This window comes from Geotrypetes seraphini, chromosome 3, assembly GCF_902459505.1.
Source record: "Geotrypetes seraphini chromosome 3, aGeoSer1.1, whole genome shotgun sequence".
NCBI classification, from domain to species: Eukaryota; Metazoa; Chordata; class Amphibia; order Gymnophiona; family Dermophiidae; genus Geotrypetes; species Geotrypetes seraphini.
The window spans coordinates 172,778,181-172,803,231 of record NC_047086.1 but is presented as its reverse complement, the minus strand read 5'-3'; the positions used below and the strand labels follow the sequence as shown (position 1 = coordinate 172,803,231).

Genomic DNA, 25,051 nt, shown 5'->3' with positions numbered 1-25,051 from the left:
ACCAGTCTGTAATTTCCCAGATCACACTCCAATCTTTAGGTACTACGGACGATTTTAGCGACAGATTGTACATGACGAACAGCAGATCAGAAAATCTATGTTTGAGTTCTTTCAGTACCCTGGGATGTATACCATAGGTCCATGTGATTTATCACTCTAACTTATCAATTTGGCTCAGTATGTCTTCCAGAGTCATCAAGATTTCTTTCAATTCTTCTACATCGTCACCCTTAAAAACCATTTCTGGTTCAGGTAGCTCTCTTACATCATCTTCTGTAGAAATCGAAGCAAAAAATTCATTCAGTCTCTCCACTAGGCCTTATCCTCCCCGAGTGCCCCTTTTGCTCCTTGATGATCCAACGGTCCTATGGATTCCCTCACAGGCTTTCTGCTACTGATGTACCTGAAAAAGTTGTTATAATGAGTTTTTGCCTCTTTGGCAACCTTCTTTTCATATTATTTTTTTGCCTTATCAATGCTTTGCATCTAACTTGCCAGTGCTTATGTTGCTTCTTTTTTTCTTCATTTGGATCCTTTTTCCATTCTTTAAAAGATGTTCTTTTGGCTTGAATAGCCTCTTTCACTTTACCTTTTACCCAAACTGGATCTCATTTACTCTTCTTTTCACCTTTGTTAATACCTGGAATACATCTGGTCTGGGCTTCCATAATGGTATTTTAAAATAACGTCCATGCCTGATTTAAAATCCTAACATTTGCTGCTGATCCTTTAAGCTTCTTTTTAACCACTCTCCTCATTTTATTATAGTCACCCTTTCAAAAATGAAATACTACTACAGTATATTTCTTTTAGTGATGTCACTCCAGATATCAGCTCAAATTTGATCATTTTATGATCAGTTTCCCAATGGACCCAATAGTTATCTCTTGTACTATGTCCTGCATTCCACTAAGGACAAAATCTAAAATAGCTCCCCTTTTGTTGGTTCCTAGACCAGTTGCTCCAAGAAGCAGTCATTTATTATGTCTAGGAATTTTACCTTCCTAGCACTCCTTGATGTAACATTTATCCAGTCAATACTGGGATAATTGAAATCACCATTATGCTGTTGCCCAATCTGCCAGTTTTCCTAATCTCTAAACATTTCTTCATCTGTCTGCTCATTCTATTCTGGGAGACAGTAGTATAACCCTGCTTGTAGATTCCTTCCCCTCACACAGGGAATTTCTATCCATATGGATTCAATGCTGCTATCTATGTCATGATCCAATTCCCCCCTTTAACATGTAGCATAATCTCCCCACCCCAATTTATTCTGCTCTAGCACTTCAATATAATTTGTACCCTGGTAACACAGAGAGGCATTTTCAAAACATATGTCTAAGTCCAGTTTGGACATATGGTGCTAGACGTCCAAAATCGGCAGTAAGAAAATGTCTATTTTCGAAAGGCCAAACCATCATACGTCTAGAAATATATTGTATGTATATATATATATATATTTTTTTTTTTTTTTTTTTAAATCCTCTATCTGGACGTCCAGGCCATTGGGACATCTATCTTTATACCACATTTTCAAACAAAATTGCGTCCAAGTACCAAACGCCCAGAACAAAACCATTTGGATGAGGGAGGGGCCAGTCCTGTAATGGACTGGCCACCCAGAAAGGGCAACAGAGCAGTGGGATACCTTAGAGGGCACTGCTGTGAACTTCACAAAAAGGATGCCCGGTAAACATCTCACCAGAACTCCCTTATAAATTATGGTGAGCCCCCCAAAACCCACTATACTCACCTGCCTACAACCTCAATAGCCCTTATGATGCAGGTGGCACCTATATGGCAATAGAGTAGGGTTTTGAGGGCTCACATTTTCTACCATAAATATAGTGGTTAGAGTGGCTTATGGGCCTGAGTCCTCCTCTCTATGGTTCACTAGCCCACCCACCAGGCACTTAAGACACCTGTGTGCAGCTCTATTAGATGCTGCTGTTTTAGAGACAGGAATGTACCTTTTTGTTCTCATTTTTGTTTAGTGGAAGGAGGTCTGTGAGCACTGGGGGAGTGTGGAAGTGTCTTACTTTGAAGCGTGCAGTGGTCATCTGGTCAGTTTGGGAACCTCTGTAACACTTAGACCCTTCTAAAACAGGTCTAGTTGCAAACGTATAAGTTCCACCCAGGACATCTTGCAAAACATTTATCACTGCAAGATGTCCAAGTCTAATCTGTCCTTGAGACTACCCAAAGCCTGCCCATAACATGCCTCCACTATGTCCATCTTGTGCTCTGAATGTACAGAGGCTGGAACACCTTGCTAGACGTACTGATACACGTTTTGATTATTGGCACTTGGATGTCCTGGTGATTAGGAAGTCCAAGTGCTGATTTAGGATGCTTTTTTGATGTCTGTTTTGTTTGAGGTTTTTTTTCTTACGGGCCCCAGAGTGTCCTACTGATTTTCCTCCTTCCATCAGGTCTCTCAGATGCCTATTATATCTATTTCTTCAGTGCTATATATGCTAACTCTTCCATTTTATTTTTCAGGCTTCTAGCATTTGTATGCAGACATTTCAAATTGTGTTTTATCTTGCATTTAAAAGGCTGCTTAGAAGTTGACAGGAATAATTTGTGTCCTTTACTCTGCTTTCCTCTTACACACTCCTGGCTTTCTGTCACCATTATTGAAACCTCTCTATTGGGATTCCCTAAATGTCTTGTTTCAATGGCATCCTTCAAGGATACTCCACAATGAACCATCCGCTCCTGAACGAATGTTGGCTTCCCCACATCATCTTAGAGCAGCTTTTAAACTATCTTCTTTTTAAATGATAGCACCAGGCTCTGTGGGTTCCAACAAAGTAGTATACATTCCAGGCTCCTGAGCTAGAAGAAACAGAAATCAAATACTGAAGGTGATTAGAGAAGAGAGTAAAGATTCTAAGAGTAATGCATGCGGGATTAAATAACTTGGCCATGCCAGTATTACAGAGAGCTTTCCAGAAGCTGGGGGAGAGGTTGAGATCCTTGGTAAGGCTAGGGCCTTTTTTGAAATATTGACTGCCTATGGAAAGGTTGAGGCAAGACTACAAAATACAGAAAATGTCAATAAGTGGCTAAAACCTGGTGCCAGAAAGCACAGTTATTTACCGTAACGTGTGTTATCCGGGGACAGCAGGCAGATTTTCTCACAGATGAGTGATGTCATCCATGAAGCCCAGTATGGATACTGCTAAAGTGTACTATCACTTTAAGTTTTAGAAAGCTTTGAGACTGCCCGCATTGCGAATGCGCAAGTGCCTTCCTGCCCGATGTTGGCTCAAGAATTTGTCAGTTCTATTCCCAAGTGAAGAAGCCAACTAGGGGCGGTGGGTGGGATGTGAGAATATCTGCTTGTTATCCCCAGATAACACCCATTACAGTAAGTAACTGTGCTTTATTTTTGGACAAGCAGGCAGCATATTCTCACAGATGGGACTCCCTAGCTTAACTAAAAGGGATGGAGGGAGAGCTGGCCTCCAAGGAAAAAGAAATGTTTAGTGCCATTCCTCAAAAGCAGACATATTGTTTGATATGAGTTGGCAGAGAGTAAGGGAAAGAAAACTGTTAGAGGACAAATAAGAGATATGCAACCGTCCTCGGAAAGAGTGAAAGATAAGGACTCAACAAAACCAATGTGTATGGAGACTGTGAAATAGAAGCTGACCTCAGAGTGGCAGGCGAATCCGAGGATAGGAGAGGGAGAAGGCTAAAAAAAAAATCTAGGAAGAAACAGTAGATTGGATACTGGAAAGAGGAACATAGAATGATCAGATCAAAAACTAGTTGAAGCCATTCATGTCCCAGGTCGACACAGATGGGAAATGAAAGGGGAAAATGGCAAAGCAATGAAAACGTGGTTCCCATTGATATAATAATGTTGTAGGAAGAAATGGGAAAGAAAACATAGGAAGGAGAGAAACTCTGTAACTATGGATAGGAAAATATGGAATAAGTTAGAAAGGAAGAGTGGCTGACTAGGGGGTAAGGCCTTATGTCAGCAGCACTTCCCCTAAGGGCTGCCTGAGAGTTCTGGTATGTCTTGTAAAATGAATAGAGCCAGTGCTCAAGGTTTATAGAATATTAAGAGTGCAAGGAAAGAAGAGAGGTAGTACTTCTCAAGATATCTACTGGAAGAAAATAGGACCAACAAAAGCTGGAGCAGTTGGAGAGCGAAAGTCACTGAAGAAATAATAAAAAGGAGATAGAAGTCATTGAATGTTTCCATTAATGAAAAAAAGGAAGCTCAGAGAGAGGACTATGTGAAGTTATGTGAAATATCCAGTCTCAGGCTGTGCTGATATACTGAGCTAGAGTACTGAGCTCAGAATCCAGAGGTAGCGAAATAGGACCATTGCCTAGTTTAGCAAAAAATGGAAGGAAAGGCTTAAAAAAGAGAGCAATCATGAATTTAGATGTGATTGGTGAAGAAATAGAGCAAGAGGAAACCGTACACAATGGAAGTTAACTTTGGAATGCCCAGATGGCTTCTAGTACTAGATAGGAGTAGAAAGGAACCAGACAGTAAAGGTAAAGGCCTTCTGGATGTGAAAAAAATGTATGATATATATATTTCTAAGAGCAATCTGGTATGTGAAATTTGGACTTTCGGACCAAAATCCAGGACTGTACCTCTGAGCCAAACTTGCTCAAAGAAAATAATATGAAAACCGAAGATCAGAGGCTCAGGAGAGCTAGAAATGGAAATGAATGTATGTTTGCTTGAGTTAAAGTTGCTTCTTAGAGGTTTGTTTAGAAGCGAGAAAAAAGGTTAGGGCCACCAAATAAATGGAAGAATGATGGTGGCTAGGTAGCAGTAGAATGTGATAAACAACTATGCAACTAGAGTGTGAAATGGTTGATGAAGAGAAAATCTGAGTTGATCTAAATTGGAGGAAGCAGGTTGGCATTATGAATTTCCCAAAAGTAGAAGATACAAAGATTGGTGGTGGAATGGAACATCCACTATCCGAGTGGGAAAGAAGTGGAAACTTGTTATCAAAAGCATTCTGTATGCCTTGAAGCAGTAACAAAATAGAATACTATGCACAAAAAAATCCAACAGAGCAGTCGTTGGAGCTTTAAAAAAAATGGTAGGCATGAATAGAATAAAATGAAGTGATAGGAGACTTAATACAGAGCCGCAGTGGGAAACATACCTAGAAATCCTGGGTGCCAAGGTAGACACGCCAATCATCGGACACTCATACGCTCCCAGTAAATGGAGCATTAAGCTATACAGTAGAGAGTACTTAGGGAAAAATAATCAATGAAATTTGAAACTAAAGAATGAATATAACTCATTACAAGGGTAGGAATATTAATCGAGAAAACTCGAGCCCGTGTTACGATAATAGGGTACAAGGTGTCATTGCTGGTTGCCCTTTGTTTTAGTTTGTTTTTTTTGACTCCAAAGAAAGTAGCAAAAAAATTCAGAAATGCAGGCTATATTTGCAAGGTGTTATAGTGGGATATAAAAAATATAATTATCAATAATATATATTTATATCTAGGAAGAGATGAGAGATTTAATAGAGGAACTTCTCAGTTGGAAGAATTGGAATAGCAATACTGGATAGGTATGAAGAAAGTGGTATGTACCCATAAAAGGGGAAGCCAAGGTCTAGAAATCATGAAGCTAGACCATAGAGGAAGACAAGGTGGCCTCTAAAAGCATAAGATCATCATTAATAGGATGTGTTTGTGGCCTCCTCTTCCCCTACAGCCATTCCTAGTCCTTCAAGTTCTTTAGAATAAAGAAATAGTTGGAGTAGAAGTCTGAGCATGACCTTTTTTTTTTAACTCAAGCAGGTGGTCAGTAAGGTGACATATCCTAAAAGAAGTATGAAGACCTCAAGAAAGTGTAACCAGTATCCTCTGGGTCCAGTTGACTAGGATAGTAGCATTGATGTCACAGTAGTAGACATTCTGTACTTGAAGAACCCGATTGATCCTGTCAAGAATCTGGGCAAACATTTCTGTGATAAAGGAGACATATGTTGGAGGTATGTGGAAGTTTCACAAGGCGATCATGGGCATAAAAGTGTAAAGGTCATAGGTAGATGAGAAGATGGATCAGATGGAGGTCTGAAGATATGAGAAGATAAGAATCCAGACTCAGGAGAATATTTGACAAAGCGATCCTGAACATCAATGTGCATGGCAAAGATTTGTAGTCATGCCAGACATCTCAAAGGAATAGACAAAGCCGATACTCTGGATGTAACATCAAATGCATCAAAATCCAAACTTGGTACCACTAATATAAACACAGTGCATATATTAAGGGCTCCTTTTACGAAGTTGTGTTAGCGGTTTAACGTGCGTAATAGTGCGCGCTAAACTGCCAGACGCACTAGCCGCTACTGCCTCCTCTGGAGCAGGTAGTATTTTTTTCGACTAGAGCGGGGGGTAGCATGTGATTAAAAGTCGCACGTGCTAAAGCCGCTATCGTGGCTTCGTAAAAGGAGCCCTAAATTATGCAATTTTATAGAACAGAGGAAAAAGATCTCAATAAACCCAGGTGTCAAATCAATTGAAAGACACTTGAATTTAGGATTTAAGGATATTATCACTGATCAAAAAACCTCTGTATATTAAATCTTTAATAAACACTTTTATGCTTATTTTTATTTTTTTTATAAATTAATGTTTTTGTGTCCTTCTTTTTATATTTTTCTGACAATGCTTGCTTTCACTCACAGTGATGTTTAAATCTATTTAAATGATCACAGTAATTTTTAAACATGCAGTAAATTTCTTATATAACATGCAGCAGTCTTCAAAATTAAGTAACAAGGCACTTATCTTCTATCCCTGGTTATTTCTTTTTCTGCATATTTTTGAAGGTTGCTGCATGTTATATAAGAAATTTACTGCATGTTTACAAATTACTGTGATCATTTAAATAGATTTAAACATCACTGTGAGTGAAAGCAAGCATTGTCAGAAAAATATAAAAAGAAGGACACAAAAATATTAATTTATAAAAAAAATTAAAGATTTAGAGCGGCATAATAAAAAAAAACGTCCAAAAGGAGTTTTTTTTTTAAAATGGCCTGCCGCTACGTTCAGCTGTTTAAACGCCCGGACCACCACTACGTCTAAACTTATACCATATAATCAACCTAAAAAAAGCCTAAGCCCCAAACGTCCAAAACAAGGGCTTTTAGGTGAAGAAGGAGCCAGTCCTTCACCTAAAAGCTGGATTCTGTAATTGGTGTCTGTCAAAAACAACACCGGTTACAGAATCAACCCCCCCCCCTCGACGACATCGGGGCAAGAGGGAGCCCAAGTCCTCTTGCTCCGCAGCACCCCGACCTCCCCGACACTATCGGGGCAGGAGGGAGCCCAAGCCCTCCTGCCCCAGACACCCCCGACCTCCCCGACAGGATCAGGGCAGGAGGGAGCTCAAGCCTTCCTGCCCTCGACGCATGGGCCCACCCCCGAACCCCGATCGCCATCCCCACCGACCCGCGATCCCCCCGCCGACCCCACAACACCCCCTCCCCGTACCTTCAATAACATTGGTCGGACGGACGGGCGCCAAACCGTCCGTCTGACAGGCCAGCCATCTGTTGAATGGCTGGCCTTAGGACCTGAATGGCCCAGGCGCCTCAAATCACGCCCATGGTGGGGCCTGAGATGCCTGGGCCAACCAGAATAGAGATAGGCATAACCAGCAGAAGAAAGGAGGTGTTGAAGCCCCCATTCAAGTTGTTGGTGAGGCCCCACTTGGGAGCATTGTGTCTAGCTTTGGAGGATGTGGAATTTGTTTCCATTAGACAAACATTTGGAAAATTCCCTCTCAACCTTCAAGACTAAATTAAAACACATTTCTTTGACAAGGCATATGGTCTATAGAGATGTTTTTTCATTCAGGAGCATTTGGATTCCTCTCAAGATAGTGTCCGTTGTCTAGTTAGCTTTGCATGCTTTTTGTTTTTTTCTCCTCCCTGTCCCTTTCTTATGCAATTGTAGCTTTTTTCTGAATGTATGTATTCATTGCACTGTAAACCACTTTGATAATATATCACTTTGGAGAGGAATAAACTTGGAAAGACTTGAGGTGGCTCAGAGGAAAGTGATGAAAATGGTACAGGGTTCATGCCATAAGATGTATGAGAAAGGACTAGAGGACCTGAATACATAAACACTGCAAAAAAGAAAAGATAGAGGTAATTTGATACAGACCTTTAAGTACCTAAAAGGTATTAATATTCAAACAAACGTCTTTCACAGACAGAGGCAGTAGAACTAGAGGACATGAATGGAGGTTGCAAGGAACTAAATCCATCAGGAAATACTTTTTCACAGAGGATGGTGGATGCATGGAATGTGCTTCCGAGAGAGGTGGTAGCGTCTTAACACTGTGAACGAATTCAAAAATGTGTGGGAGACTCAAGGGATGCTTAAATAGAAAAAAGATGTAAACACAACATGACTGTTGAGGGTGTTACCTTGAGCAGGAACAGTGGGAGCCGAGGCCGATGCTGGATAGATTTGAATAGTTTGTCAAGCAAATGGTGAGAGCCAAAGAATGGCCAAATCTAGCAAAGGGGAAAGGAGGCTGATGCCAAACAGATTTGTACAGTCTGTGTCCCGCACTTGGTGAGAGAAAGATGAAGGTTTGACAATTCCACTGTGTTTATCATTTCATTAGCACATAATATGAGTGGGGAAAACTGTCCATATCAGGAGGGAGGGGAAGGCATCTTGATTGGTAAGTTGAATACGGTAAGCAAGCCATCATGTTTGGCCGCCTATATGGTTGGCATGATGGTGACCTTTACAACCAACATTTAAACATGGGTGACCTAGGCCTATATGGACGGAGTGATAGATGAGGTTCTGGTCACCTTACTGGGCAGCTGGATGCGTCGTGAGGGTTTTTTCCTGCTTTCATTTACTGTGTTACTATATTAAGATTCCTACACTCCTCCAAGAAACTTTTACATGCAATGGGATATATGCTCTGTTTACAAAACAAAAAAAATAGTATAGGACAAAGGCATAACCTTCAGATTTACACTTACATTGTACCAGGATTAAAACCCCCAGACTTACATGCTGTTCTCCTTCTGAGGCCTAAGGATATGGTCACGATGGAGCGGTGTCATGGCAAGCACCTTCTGAACGCAGAGAGGAGTAGATGTTAAGGTAGGGTGGTCTATGTCCGAACTATCAAGCATGGTTGAGGTGTTTAGAAACTGCAGTTGTGAAAGAATGTAGACAGAAATACAAAAACTCAAATTAGGCCACGATTTACGTGGGACAAGAGAACCAAAACGTACATAAACTTTTGCATGTACATGCCACCCACAAATACATGTATTTTAAAATCATTTTTCAAGACCACCAATCATGTAGAATGCCACAAAGGCTCGATTCATAAAAGGTCATCTCTCATCCAGTACCTGAATAGAATCCCACCCACCCTGCACACATACACCGCAAACAGAGATGTAGAAGAGAAAGTGTTAAAATAAAAAAATAAGTGGTGGATAGAAGGATGTTAAAATTGAAAACAGAATGAAGGAATGAAAAGCAAAGTGCAAAGCACATAACTACTTCCTCCCTTCTCCTTCTTAATGCCACCAGGTATAAGACCACTACTACCATCAGTCACCAACTACCACCAGCCCCTCAAAAAAGGAAAAAAGAAAATCCATTATTGGTTAGTTTGCTGAAGAATTAAAAGTTGGATGATAAACCAGCAACAGTAAATTAAGAAGATTCAAGCACAAAGCATAATCAATAAGTGTTGTGATTGGCAATTAGATAATTCTTACACAGGGTTAGTGCCCAAATCATTAGCACTCAGGCAGTTTAGGAGAATTAGTAGCAGTACGGCAGAGGCATTGTTCTACCTGGGAGGGAGAGAAGGGCAGGCTTTTGACAGGGGAGCGCTTGGGGGTGGAACTGCTGACATCAGCAAGAACGAAACAGCCACTTTTGCCCAGGGTCGGGGGGCTAGGATGCCCTCTCTTTTTCCGAAGGATGACCACCGGTGACAGGCTGTGTCTGGAGACAGATGGGGAAGTGGGAGAACCCTGCCCCAGCGGGCTCTTGCTCCAGCTCACGATGGAGGGCCCTCCGGGGCTGCCTCCTCTGTGCTGAGGCTGGGTGATGTGGCCTGGGGGTGTTTTGCTGGGTGAAGTGTCTGCATCTTCACAGATTTCAAACCTGCCAAGGGTACCCCATGATGAAGAATCCTGAAACAATGTGGGAGGCATGCAGCTGTCAGAAAGGGTAGGGTGCGACTTCACAGAAGTACAGCACAAGAGAAAAAAAAACCAAAACACAAAAACAAAAAAACCCTCTTTTCATTCAGCTCCAGCAGTCTATTTCACTAATGAGCCCTTCCTTAACTCTGCACAAGCTTTCTGTACACCCTAGTGCTGCAAAGGTTACCTCAGGAAATCAGGTTTTAGAGAGCCACTAAACACATCTGATTATCAGGATAACTATTAATCAAATATAATCTCATACTATGGGCTAGATTCACTAAGCCAACCTTACCTTGCTGGTCCATGTCCGTGCTCCCTATTCACAACGCATCCTTATGCTAATTAGGCCGATGGGAGTCACACCCCCAATCAACCACGCAGATCGCAGAAGAGCGATCCTGACACATGTGAGGACCATCTTCTTTGCTTGTAGATGGTCTGCGCATGCATCTAAGACCCCTCTGGGCCGCAACTTTTAAAATTTTTTTACTTTTTTGTAGCCCAGTGAGCCCGTGGTTTTAACCCGCAGGTTTAAAGTGGGTTAAAACCACAGGCTCGCAGTGTGGGGAAGGGCAGGAGAGATTTGGGGCTGCAGGCAGGAGAGATCCAGGGACGAGCAGGGCGGCAATTCGGGAGAGAGCAGGCAAGAGAGATCGGGGTAGAGCAGGCAGGAGAGATCGGGGAAGAGCAGGGCGACGATTCGGGAGAGAGCAGGCAGGAGAGATCGGGGCAGAGCAGGCAAGAGAGATCGGGGCAGAGCAGGGCGGCGATTTGGGGCAAAGCAGGCAGAAGAAATCCAAGAAGAGCATCAGGGCAGCAGGCAGGAGAGATTTGGGGCAGCAGAGAGCAGGGCGTGTAGAGAGCAGGGCTTCAAGGGAGCTGGAGAGTCGGAAAGACGTTTGCGACTGGTCCCCAGCAGTCGCTTCTTGGGTTGATTGGCCAGCCCAGTTGGTTTCAAAAATTTCTTTGGTGAATCGCTTCCCTGTCTACTTTGCAAGTGTTTCCCCTCATTTGCATGCATGGATTGGAAGCGGATCGCAGGAGAGGTTAGTGAATCGGGCCGGAGGGAAATCTGGTCACAAAGGGGTCGCAAACCGATCGGTACACGATTGGTTTGCTTAGTGAATCTAGCCCTATGTATCTATGTATGGTTAATCTGAAAAACTTGGTTATCCTGTCTACAGTTCTCCACTACCAGAACCCTAACAGCTCTGATCTATCTGTAGTACACTGCTTCTGTTGCTCTCCTGTAGGTGGAGAGGAAGTTGTAATCAAATGTTTTATTCCTGGGCTGCAGTGTCACAAGAAGCACTGCATGAAAGAAAAATGCCTATTTTGTTTGTGAGAAATGGAGTTGATTGTTGTTCAACAGCTGGAAGGAAACAGAAGCCCAACATTTTGGTATGAGTTGGCATCTCCCCTGGCCTGTTCCAGCAACTGAAGGGTTTGTGCTTTATGCAGCAAGCAGAGAGTAGCACCAAGTTACTTAAAAAATAAAAAGGTTAAAATGCACACATGCATCTACCAGACAGGCTCCTTAAGCTCTAATGAAAGAGAAGGAGGTACACACATATATACCACATCGTGCAAGAGGCTTCTAGGCATGTAGCATGCACAAACACAAGCAATAATCTCTTCATGAATGCCAAACAGTGGCAAGTGGCAAAACCTGCCCAATTTATTAAAGGAGATCCTTCAAACTGCTCAAAATGAAAGCCATGTGTTCTACTGTGGCCCATTGTGGCTTAGGGAAGGCACTGTTCTTATGCTTCATCTGGACTAGTAAGAACTCTGATGCAGAGGAAGGAAAGACGAGAGTGGCTCAGTTCCTAGCCATTTGCTAGAAATTAAAGCTCCAAAGTTTTGTTAATCATGACAGGGGTCGCCATTCAGCATATTACCAAAAATTGGAAAAACTACCCTAATCTTAGCTATACATTTTGGTGGAACTCATTATGCCATATTTATAAGATGGAACGAGCTCTTGCTACGCAGAAGGGGATTTACAATAAGTTTATAAAGATCTGGGGGCCAATGGAAAAATATTGTAATGAGTAGACATCATTTTTTATGGGAGATTATATTTTACGCATTGGGGGGTGAGGGGTGGTATATTTTCCATTGAGAGTTTGTTTTTATTTCTTTAGGTAGGGCGGGAGGGAGGGGATTAATATTTTTATTTTAGATGATTTGGAAAGATGTTCAAGTGTTGTATTGAAATTATAATGATTATATTTCTGTACACTTATTGTATGTTTGAAAATGATTCATGAATTTTAATTTCAGTAGGGTGGGGATACATACTTTTGTTTTTGATGATATGATTTAAGATTTTCAAGTGTTACATTGAAATTTAATGGATATATTATTGTACATTTGTTTATGATTTAAAATGAATAAAGAATTTAAAAAAAAAAAAGCTCCAAAGATTGCAATTCCTCTGCATAGAAGGTAAAAACGTATGCCCCTACGCTTGTTCCTCCTCGCCTTCCACATGCGCTGCCCTCCAGCTGTAATTCCGCTTACCGAGTCCATCAGCTGCAGCGTGTCTGCAAACTCCGAGAGGCTCTTAATCTGAGAAAGGAGGCTGTTGTGGTTTACAGTAGTGCAGCGGGCAGGAGAGGCGCTCTCTTCAGGGAGGCAGCCGTGATCCACCGGAGGAGATGGTGTCGGGTGCCTAGGCTCCCCCAGACAGGGAACGGGTGAACTGTCGCCACGGTGTCCAACGATGTTGGCCATCGCAGAACTGTGCCAGTTAGCGTAGCTACATGCATGATTCTGTGTTTTAAGGAAGGAGTTGTTGGGGAGGGGGGAAGAGAGGGAAGAGGGGAGAAAAAAAAAGAAACAAGAAGGAACTTAGCAATGAAATTGCACAAGGTGTTATATACAGCTGCAGGCCTGATAAAAGTTGCATCATTCTAAGGAGTTACGCTCTTCTGAAATAGTTGTCAAGATGTTTCCTTCTATCAGTCTGTCTTACGTGATTGTGTCTTATTCTCTATCGATTATCATTCCATGTTCTAGCTTTGCTAAAAGCACTAATCTGTGTGCATATCTGGGCCTTTCCAAAATTCTGCACTTTGCTAGACCAAATTTTGGCACAATATTTATTTTGGTTAGTTTTGCCAAACAGCAAATCTAGAACACCCAGGGATCCAACCCCAGGGGAAGCTGAAAATCAGCAACTGTTAAAGCTCTGTTTTTGTCCTCCCTCCCTCTCTTATCCTCTTTTGTCCCCTGCCTGGGGTTACAGCTTACACCAATGCAGTGAGGAGGAGGTGGGGGCTGTCAAATCAATGCTGTTAGGAAAGCAGAAGAGCAAACTAAACAGAAATCTGTTTCCAGTGTGATCATGCAACAGATGAAACTAACTGCACAAGATTAACTCAAGTTAAAAGTCAGTCCAACTAACATGACATGCACACAATTAATATCCTAAATAAATAAGAAAAAAAAAGTTAAATAAAATAATTTTGGAAATCTGCTGGCTACCAGCTGTTTTCTGTATTATTTTGAACAAGCATACTAAAAACATGCCATGATACGGATGAGCTACATCACTATTTTTCTAGCTGTGCGTTGTCAAAGCGTGGCAAATCAGACTCCGGTAATATCCAGCAATGGAAGTCGAGCATGCAGCCAGAAAGTCTATGGCCATGGAACAAGTAATAAGACATGCATGCTCACAAGTTGATATTAAGGAAGAGTGCATTTAACGGTATTATTCACAATAAGAGCTCCTGCCCAGGACATTGTCTGGTAGGCAGCCCTCACTGAATAGGGAATTACAGGCAAGAAGAAAGAATAGTTTGAAGAAAAGGCACTATATTTTCATTTAATGAGCCTTTAAGTAATTTAGAAATGGATATGGATGATTAGCTTTATCTTACCTGAAGTCTCTATCATATGGGGGTAATTTATATAATAGGATTGCTTATGTGAGCAGTCCAAAAAGTACCTATTTAAAGTATATTTTATTTGTAACATAACATAGGCACCTAGGTACTTTTAAAAGACAGTCTCCTAGATCTAACCCCAATAGCACACAAATAATGTCCAAATTTACACCTGTTTCCAAGAAGGTGCATATTTTGCACATATCTTATGCATGTGCACATGAATTTAATAAAATATGCTCTCACTTCACTTCTGCCCAAACTGAGGTCCCCATGTGGGCGCACATTTTCCTTGTTAAAATTTCTTACATGTGTATGCAGTTGCACAATTTAATATAAGGCTTTTCTGTAAGAGCAACATGCTCTACATGCAGAAAAAAGACTTTCTAAAACTATCGCCATTATCTATTTATTTCCCGAACCAAAATCAATTGTGGGAGATCTGTGAAGACTTGGTGGGTCTCATTTCTGATGGAAATATAGAGCCTTGATTAAATATCAAAAGCAAGGTGGTATGGAAGGAGTGAAGCCAAGGTGGTAGGGAAGGAGTGAAGCACTGGGGTAAAGCTGCTGTCCCTGCATCCAAGCACACAGTGACATTCTTACTGGTAGTGCCTGCTTCCCTCTCAGTTCATTCTCAGTCGCCATTAGCAACAATTCTAATTCCTTTATTCGCTTTTCTTTCTCAGGGTCTTCATCATTATAGTGTCTCTGAAATTAAGAATTAAGGGAGAAGAAAAGATAAAGGTCTAATCTCCTGGGCTTTTTGGGGGGTGGGGGGTGGGAGGAAGGGTTGGTGAGGGAAGGGTGGGAAATCTTGTAAAATGTAATGCTTGTGGCCTCTAGTGCATGGCTCCATCAACACAGCCAAACTGGCCTCAGAGATTAAGCAGATATTAATATATACCTGCTTATCGTTCTGCCTAGTGCAGCCACCAAACATTCTTCATGTTTTTGCTTGCTTTGATGCTACACTGGTATTTCCGATGGGTCATCAATTGAAATACTAAGATCCTAGCAATACAGTAGAGTCTCGGTTAACCGGGTTTCAGTTAACCGGGACTCTCACACAACCGGCAAAAAAATCACCAGTGGAAAAATAAATGTCCCCCAAAGCACCAGCAGCAGCATCCTGAGCCGCAAATCCTCCCTCCCTTGAGCCCCAAAGCAGCTACAGACCCCCCTCCCTCCTGCCCTGAAGCACCAGTGCAGCAGTAGTCCTGAGCCACAAAGCTCTCCTCCCTCTCTCTTAAGTCCCCAAAGTGGCAGAAGCATGCGGCGGTCCTGAGCCGCAAACCCCCTCGCCTCCTCTCTCTCCGATGCATCAGAGGAAAGGCCCTGCCAGGGCTGGCTGTGAGCAGCCTGTTTTGAGGCTGCCTCCTGCACTTCGGGTAAGAGAGAGAGGGAGCGAGGGGGGTTCGTGGCTCAGGACCACTGCCTGCTTCTGCCACGTCAGGGCTTGAGGGAGGGAGGAGGGCTTTATGGCTCAGGACCACTGCTGCACTGGTGCTTTGGGGCAGGAGGGAGGGTGGGAGGGAATTGAGAGTGTGTTAGACAAGGTTTCTAATAACACTCTCAATTAACCAGAAAAAACCCAATCCCTGTGGGTGCCGGATAACAGATTCTACTGTAGTAATCTTTGGACATTTAGCCTACCTTTTCAAATGATGCTCAAGGCAACTTACTATATCTGAAGATGAATAGTGTTATAAATCCCTGCCCAAAAGAGCTTATAATCTAAGTGGGTGTCTGAGGCAGAGAGATAAAAAAGGTGGCAATTCTATACACTGGCACCTCAATTTAGGTACCCCAATGCCATGCATTCTATGCCAATTCTATAATGGCACAAAGATTCCATTATAGAATACTAGCGTATATAAGCACTGGCACATCCATGTTTAATAATAATAATAATAATAATAATTTTATTCTTCTATACCGCCACAATCTTGCGACTTCTTAAGTCATGTCACTGGCAGGCATGATGTACGTAATTTACTGTATTCTATAAAATATATGCATAACTGGGAGACATGCCCATGCTCCATCCACATGTATGCTCCCCCATATACTGTAGAATAGCGCCTAGTGCCTGCCAGTTAATGGGGGTCTTTGATGCACATAAGTGGCGTGTACCTCTAGATGCCAGTTTACAGACTTGTCTCAATTGTGACTCACTCACAGACACAAAGAACATGGGATTTGCCTGATGCCCAGTCTAATTTCTGTAGCCTTATGCAAAGCAACATACCTTACATTTTATTTGCCAGCAATGCTCATGCTGCCATTTCAACAATGGGTGAGGACTTAGAAGAACCACATTCTAAATGCCTTCTTGCCCTAACTTTGTAATTCTCAGGCACAGCACCAATCCATCCAGTGAGGGGCTACAGAGGCACAAAGACTGCTCTGAAATATCACCTGCTACTCTGAGGTCTCCAGCTGAGTTATCAGTAAAGTTCACTTTGCCATCTTCTTGCCCAGATCAAGAGAATGACATGAGGACAAATTTTTCCCTGTCCCCACAGGAACTCATTTTCCTGTCCCAGCGAGTTCTTTTCCTGTCCATGCCCCATCCCTGCAAACTCTGTCCTCATCTGCACAAGCCTCAAACACTTTAAAATCGTAGGTGTATGAAACTTGAGTGGTTAAGGCAGAGCTTATAGGAACGAGGCAGGGACAGCAACGAAACTCACAGGGAAGGGATGGGGAAATTGAGTTTCTGCAGGGACGGGGACAAATGTGTCCCAGCGTCATTCTCTACCCAGATCCTCAACCTGACCAAGCCAGTCTAATAATCAATTCACATCTTCACTACTGCTGGACTTAACTGCATATTTTTCTACTTTTTTGCAAACAAGGTGAAATGATTTTCAGTAGGGAAACCATGTGGCTTCTTACGGTCCATCACACACACTGTTTAGCAGGTAACTCCATGCCACCAGGGACAGCTAAGCTCACTGCATCTACATACAGTATCTACACGTCTGATTTTCCCAGGGAAACTGTGTGTGTCACATTCCTTGTAGAATGTGATATCTTTCATTAAAACAGAGTAAAGAATAATCAATAGATGCCAAGCATGACCTTTCCTCACCATGATGGTCCATAGATCTGACTACACCATCATACATACAGTACTATGGAACAAAGCCAGGACTGGCTCCTCATACTTGCAATAACCACAACCTCGAGACCTTTTTCATTCTCTGGATCACAGCTTCTCCACTTTCCATCCACCCAGTTAAACCACCTGTAGCACCATCAAGGTTTCCCCAGTCACAAGGGAACTTCATTCCATGTGGGTCTTGATCAAGCTCCTAAATCAACCCCCTTACTGAAATGATCCATGAAATATATACCTGGACAGCTGCTGTAGCTGGTTGAGGGGTACTGACTATATTTACATGCAGGGCTACTGGATAGGGTACCTAGGAGAAGAAACAAAACAAAAGTGTCAAAAAGATGCGACCTATTCTAGCATGCTAGAAGCTTGCAGTTGACCTCTCTTACAGATTGCATCAATGCATTTACTTATTTAACACTATTTATTACCTGCAAAACTGGTCACCATTCAATGATGGGGGGAAGGGGGAAAGATAAAGGAGTCCAAGTCTGTGGGATACATAGGGACTATTTTGCACCTGGAGCAATGGAAGGTTAAGTGACTGCACTAACCACAGAGCTACTTCTCTCATCCATTCCACTAATGTGAACATCACACACATAAACTGACAATAAAAACAAAACAAATCATATTTATAAATAAAGGGTTAAAAACAAGACACGACCCATGCAGTAACATATAACCAAACAGCATAAATATTATCTACATGCTGGAAAGGGAGTATGGAAGCCTGAAGGTTGCTAGAGCCTGGAACTGAATGACCCTGATAACCGTCAGAAACACACAGGCCCAAATTCTCTTAATAGCACCGTAACTTAGGTGGTGGTAAGTACCCTACTGCCACCTAACTTGTTTTTTTGTTTTTAATTCTTTATTCATTTTTATAACTTACAATAAGTGTATAAGCAAATAAAAACATTTCTAACTCAAATACAACACTTAATAATCTGCAAAAAATCAATTTAGAATTTATTTCCCCACTCCCCCCCTTAATCAATAATAATCATTGAACACATAAAAACATATTATAGTCCCCATGCTTGCATTTATACAAAGACCAAAATCTACCCACCCTCCCCCCACCTCAGACCTGCATATTTAAGGGGAAAAATAGTATTCATTCATTACAATAATTTGTTATAGACTCCCAAACATCCTGAAATTCTCTTAAATACCCCTGCTGTGTGGCTATTACCCGTTCCATTTTATATATATGACACAAAGAATTTCACCAGAAACTATAATTCAATCTATTCCAATTCTTCCAAATCTGTTGTATGGTAACTCCTATCATAATAAGTAAAAGCTTATTATTGCTAGAAGATATTTGACTCTTAGCCCTCATTGACATGCCAAACAATACAGTATCATACAATAATGCCACTGGATTTTCCAATAAACAATTTATTTGACCCCATATTGATTTCCAAAAGGCCAAAATCAATGGACAGTAGAATAACAAATGATCTAAAGTCCCAACTTCAAGATGACAGTGCCAGCATCTATTAGATCTAGAGCTATCCAACTTCTTGGTTTAATCGGCATGGTAATTGACTGGGTTGTTTAAAACCAATTAAAATGCCATTTTAAAAAATGTAGGCGCCCATAGATGCCTCCAAAAAAGGACACCATAATCACATCTGCAGATGTGCCTAACAGCGCCTAAGGTCACAGTAGGCGTGGCTTAAGATGGAAATAACCTAGGCACCGCTAGGTGCCTCTGTAGCCCCAATTCTCATCAAACATAGGCGCTGGCTGGGGGGAGGGGGGTTAGGGTGTGGACTGGGTCAAACTAGTTGTATCAAACAAATAAGTTATTTTTTATTTTGGGGTTTCTTTTTTTTTTTTCCACAAAAAAGAAAAGCCTGGCATTGTGCATGTTTACCAGCTTACGTTTTGCTGTTCAGGGACATGATAGTATGAGTAGTTGCTGGTGACTGAGGGCTGGGTAGCTGGTGGGAGCTGAGAGGAGGGCGGCGTAGGGTTAAACCCTAGCAGATGACTGTTCTTCTGAAAGCTTGTGGCTACCACAGGCTGGCTGACTTTGGAGGACTCCTGAAGATAACCTTCCTGTTCCACCTTCCGTCTCATTGTAGAATTCCAGTGGTTCTTGATAGCGTTATCAGTTCTGCACAGAAACATGCACATTAAACATGAAAACAAATTGTTAAAAGGAATATTTCATTCACATGAAAATTAAACTCTGGAAAACAGCCTTTACTGCAATCCCACTAGAGCTCATTTGCAAAATAAAAACATGGCAATTGTCATCTGCCATTCTCTCTCAGATTCATAGTAGACAGATGCTTTTAAACCTGCAACTTAACATTATCTCATAAAATCTCTCGGTGCACCTAATGAACACGTCAAACATAGAAGTATTTATTGGGTTCTCTGTGTGGGTTCACAGGCAGCACATCTAACCAACTGAGACAGTTCCTGTTATTTACTGGAATTTATCAACCACCTGAGTGATTCACCCAAGTTGGTATACGTCAGATGGAAGGCTTCCGGGTCAGCCGCGTGCAGGTGCCGCTGCTAGCAGCTCTGCGAAGAGAAGTGCACTCGACCAGAAGAGGTGAACACCCAAAGGGAGGGAGGGAGGCACAAATATGGGATGCGGAACGGAGGGAAGGATAATGAGGGGGCGAGTTGGAACATGAAACAGAGGAGAAGGGTTGCGTTTGGACAGGAAGGGAGAAGAGGGGGCGCATTGGTATAGGAAAGAAGAGGCAGGACCCTGGTTTGTACGTACAAGTCCAACATAAGTCGAACATTCTTAACCTGGGGACTGCCTGTATATAAGGCATACGTCCTTTATAGAACGGTGCCCAAGTTTGGGCATCATTTATAGAATTTCCTTTCCCCTGATATATGTCTTCCAAGTCATGCTCTAAGCTACTGTTAAGAGAAAACTGTTTCTAAAGCCAAACTCGGTTCCTCCTGTTCATGATCTCAATTTCCAAATATTGTATACAGGGAGTACATAGCTGGAATTCTGAAAGTCACTGTCACTTTTAGCAATATCAAATATATATATTTGAATAAAGAAGTTTAATTAGTAAAATTCACAGATTACACAGAACAGAAGTGATTTTGTTTATGTATATTTGTTGCTTCTGATTCATTTTCTACTAATTCATGTACTCTTTACTTTGCATACCTACTTTATATTTATGCCAAGGTGCAGTGCAAAATTGGTATTCACATTCTATGACCTGAAAACCATTAAAGTAGAAAGCAGGTACATTATACTAAACCTTTAAATTTGCGAGCTGACTTTCGATTATGGCTACACTGGGCAGCATCTGAGGGAAGGGAGAGTACGTAAGAACACATGAATAGAGGTGCTTCTGGCGCCCCTTTCTTAACCCCTCCCCCCACCAATGGCTGGAAAGCTATTCATTCTGGACTTGAACCCTAAACAGCAGCTACTGCTAGTATTTTAATCAACAGATTCTGTTGAACAGGTGCCTATGCAGGGATATATGCTCAAAACTTTCTTGGGGTCAGAGAGGAAGTGCTGCAGGGTTATTTTTCTCTTGCTTGCTTCCTCTGGATCACCACAAGAATTGCCCAAACAGGGGGGATGTGTACTAGGTCTAACTCAATGAGTCGATGTCTTTCGACAGCACTCCGCAGCTTGGATTTTGTATTTCAGATATAAGAATATTGTCTTCCATCACATTAAAAACATCCCCTAAAACAGGGTCAACACTTTCAATCCTTGAGGGCTATAAACAGGTTTGGTTTTCAGTATAACCCCTAATGATTATGCATAACACAGGCTTAAATTAAATGGAGGCATTATATATGCAGATCTCTCTCAGGAATATTCATTTGAGCATCCTGAAAATCTAATCCTTTGTGGCCCTTGAGAACTGAATTAGTACACTCTGGCCCTAATTTCATAAACAGCATCTGACTCCTAGGTGCTGTTTGGCATTGCTGTCAATCAACTGCTAGGCGCCGTTTATAGAATTGCGCCTAGCAGTACCTAAGCATTCTTAGGCACTAGTAGGCATTGCGCTTGAAGTAGGTGCCGGTAAGTCAATCCACACCCAAACTGCCCTGAGTCTGCCCCTAACCATGCCTACCGGTTCTTGCTGATAGGCGACTGTGTAGACGCCTGTCTTGAAATGGTATGTGCCTATTGAGTTTTGTTTTTCAATGGTGCTTTCAATTATCAGCGTTGATTAAGCTAATTAAAAAAAATTAAGTTAGGCGTCTAGATCGGCTAGGCATGTCAATCTATGTGCCTAACTGTAGGCATTTTTTATAGAATCAGGGCCTCTTGGCCTAAAACAATCGGACCAAAATAATAGTAGCAAACCTCTGCAATATATTGGTTTATCCACTAGAGAAAATTTGGATCCAACTGTAACAAAACATTTGAAAAACAATACACTTCTCCCTCGTTATTCGCAGGGGATAGGGGCAGAGCCGGACCGCAAATAGCGAAAAACCGCAAATATCCATCTCTGACCCACCCCCGCCTCCCTTCCGCCTTCCCCTGGCATCCCGGCCTTACCTGGTGGTCTAGCTGCCCCGAAAACCCGCTAGACCACCAGGTAAGGCCGGGATGCCGGGGGGAAGACAAAAATATGGGGGGGGTTTTCCCTCCTCCCCCCCCCCAAAAAAAATCACGATTATGTGAAATCGCGAGTAGGGAAACCGCGAATGGGGAGGGGGAAGTATACACACACTATCTATTCTGATTTTATAATTTTATTAGTATCTAAAACTGAAAAAAAGTATGCAAATCAGTGGAGCAGAACAGAAAGCAGACCAGACAAACATAAAGGGCTCCTTTTACAAAGGTGCGTTAGGGCCTTAACGCGCGGAATAGCGCAAGCTAGCCGCTACCGCCTCTTCTTGCGCAGGCAGTAGTTTTTCGGGTAGCGTATGCTAATCCAGTGCGTGCGCTAAAAACGCTAGCGCACCTTTGTAAAAGGAGCCCAAAATGTTCTTCACGTTTTATGTTTGTCTGGTCTGCTCTCTCTTCTGAGCTCGTCCCCGTGAGCTAAGTCCCCATCCTTGCCCCATCCCCGTCAGCTCAGTCCCTGTCCCATCCCTGCAAACTGTCAGATCTCATTCGCACAAGCCTCAAATAGTTATGATTTTATACTGAACTTATTTTATTAAAGTATAAAAAGAAACTACTGTGTACAATTGTCATTTTATAAACACAAATAATACAGAGCAAGGATCAACAAAACCCCTGTTTCTCCTCCCTTTCACAAATATCCCCTCCACTATTGTGAAAACTGAACAAATCAAATTACTACAGAATGCTACATAGAAAAATCAAGCGAACAGAATGCATCAGTCACACATGGCAGGAATAGTGTTAGGGGAGAGCAACTAGGGCAACTGTCCCCTGGTCAGAGAGAGAGAGCCCTAAGCCAGCTGGAAGCTAAAGAAGCACAGCCTGGGCTTTGCGGTTCCCAGTTATGTCTAATACCAGCGCTAGCAGGATACATATTTCAAATCTGAAATATTCTAATCACAAAATAGAAAATAAAATTTTTTTTCTACCTTTTGTTGTCTGGTAATTTTATTCTTCAAATCACATTGCTCTCAGGCTTTGGATTTTGGTTCCTTCTGTCTTCATCGTGGCATGGCTGGCTCCTGAAGGTAAAATAGGCGCAAGAGGAGCTGGGGAGGAGATGCCGAGTTTGACACAGGCCGCAATTTTTTTACCACAGGAGAAAGACTTTTCACCGCTTCCACGGGGTGGTGAAAGGTCTTGTCCCCATTCCTGCAGTAAACCAGTTGCAAATGTCCCCATTACTGTAGATTTACTGCAGTGACCATGATTTACCATGGTAAACGGTCCCCCTGTCATTCTCTATCACAGATCATCTGCCCCTTGTAAATCAGTGGAGATATCGGGACTCAAGTCAGGAGTACTTTGGGTTTTTTTTTAAATTCACACATAAACAAACTACAGATATGTGCACACATCCCCCCCCCAAAAAATGTTCCTTTAGTTCTTAGAAGAAACTCACATTTCTGGCTTCTTTTACAAAGTCACAGTAGCAAGTACCGGAGTGGCAAATGAGACGCAGCCCATAGGAACTGAATGGGCTGCACAGCAATTGTCGCATGGGAATTGCTACCACAGCTTTGTAAAAGGGGCCTTTTATTTGTGATGTAAAGTTTAAGTAGCCACGCTGATCCTGGATAAAAGTGGGATCTTTATAGGTTGTACTGGACTTCTGAAAAATATAATGTTGAAAAGAGCAATTTTATTTCCAAACAAACCCCTCCTTTTACAAAACTGTAGCACGGTTTTTAGAACCGGCCATGGCAGTAACAGTTCTGATGTTCTTAGGAATTCTATGAGTGCTGGAGCTCTTACCGCTGCGACAAGTGCTAAAAATGCTAGCGTGTTTTTGTAAAAATGGGGGGGGGGGGATTTATAACAAGGGCATATCCATGATGTTAAAAGTGCATGAAACATTACTGTTGTAGACATGTATTGATAAGGCTACAAAACCAAAAGATACCAAAGGCTTACTAAGATTGTGCTGGATACATATGCATGCAGCTGTTGATTTTTTTTGTTTGTTTGTTTTATGTAATGACCCTAACAATGACTGGGATTTCAAGCCACAAAAAATATAAGGAATGCAGCCACACTTGTTGGTGAAGTCCTCCGACTAAGCCTGTGTGTCAATACTCTTCCCTAGCTATAGTAAGCTTTTGGGCTTACTGAGCATGTGCAGGGGACCCTGCCTTCACTGACTTCTCCTCTCACTAGAAACATAGAAACATAGAAATAGACGGCAGATAAGGGCCCACGGCCCATCTAGTCTGCCCACCTTAATGTCCCTCCCCTACCTTTGCCCTGTGAATAGATCCCATGTGCCGATCCCATTTGGCCTTAAAATCAGGCACGCTGCTGGCCTCAATCACCTGTAGTGGAAGACTATTCCAGCGATCAACCACTCTTTCAGTGAAAAAGAATTTCCTGGTGTCACCTCGTAGTTTCCCGTCCCTGATTTTCAACGGATGCCATCTTGTTGTCGTGGGACCCTTGAAAAAGAAGATATCTTCCTCCGCCTCGATGCGGCCCGTAAGATACTTGAACGTCTCGATCATGTCCCCCCTCTCTCTGCGCTCCTCGAGCGAGTATAGCTGTAATTTGTCAAGCCGTTTTTCGTATGGTAGATCCTTGAGTCCCGAGACCATCCGGGTGGCCATTCTTTGCACCGACTCCAGTCTCAGCACATCCTTGCGATAATGCGGCCTCCAGAATTGCACACAGTATTCCAGGTGGGGCCTCACCATGGATCTATACTAGGTCAGTTTTGTATCTAGCTGATTACGGAGTTACTTTGGGAGAAGGAAGGAGGGCAAGTGTAGCTGCATTCCTCTACTGTCTACGGAGAATCCCTGTTCTAGGTAAGCAAATTTGCTTTCTCTGGAGACAAACAGGGGAGATGCAGGCATGCTTGTTGGTGAATCCCTAACTACGATGAGCATTAGGGTGGTGGTGATAGATTAAGGTGCCAACAAATATTGAAGTACTGACTGTCCAAAGCAAATATCTTGTGCTGGTCAAAGCAATAGTGCTTAGTGAAAGTGTGAATTGAAGACCAGATTGCGGCCTTGCAGATGTCTTGCATTGGAATTTATTACATGTTTGCCACCAATGAAGCTGTGGCACATACTTTGTGTGCTCCACTATGTCCAGGTGGTGGTAAATGTGCCTTGGTGTAACAGAAATCGATACAACAGGCAATCCATGTGGATATGGCTCTTTTAGAAGCTGGTTGACCTCTGTTGGGTGGATT

General features: G+C 42.3%; 1 protein-coding gene across 7 annotated transcripts in view; it reads right to left on the bottom strand.

The window, feature by feature from the left end:
• MYB (MYB proto-oncogene, transcription factor) overlaps window positions 1-25,051 on the bottom strand; it is a 99,803-nt gene that overhangs the window by 43,511 nt on the left and 31,241 nt on the right. For 5 of the 7 annotated variants that reach the window (XM_033939668.1, XM_033939667.1, XM_033939669.1 and 2 more), the window contains 6 exons: window positions 19,143-19,377; window positions 17,485-17,553; window positions 14,729-14,833; window positions 12,753-13,004; window positions 9,867-10,211; window positions 9,064-9,206 (listed from right to left, as the gene is read on the bottom strand). In XM_033939668.1, coding sequence (XP_033795559.1) covers window positions 9,064-9,206; window positions 9,867-10,211; window positions 12,753-13,004; window positions 14,729-14,833; window positions 17,485-17,553; window positions 19,143-19,377 — 1,149 coding nt within the window. The remainder of the gene's footprint in view (window positions 1-9,063; window positions 9,207-9,866; window positions 10,212-12,752; window positions 13,005-14,728; window positions 14,834-17,484; window positions 17,554-19,142; window positions 19,378-25,051) is intronic. The other 2 variants (XM_033939674.1, XM_033939673.1) reach the window with 2 other exon arrangements.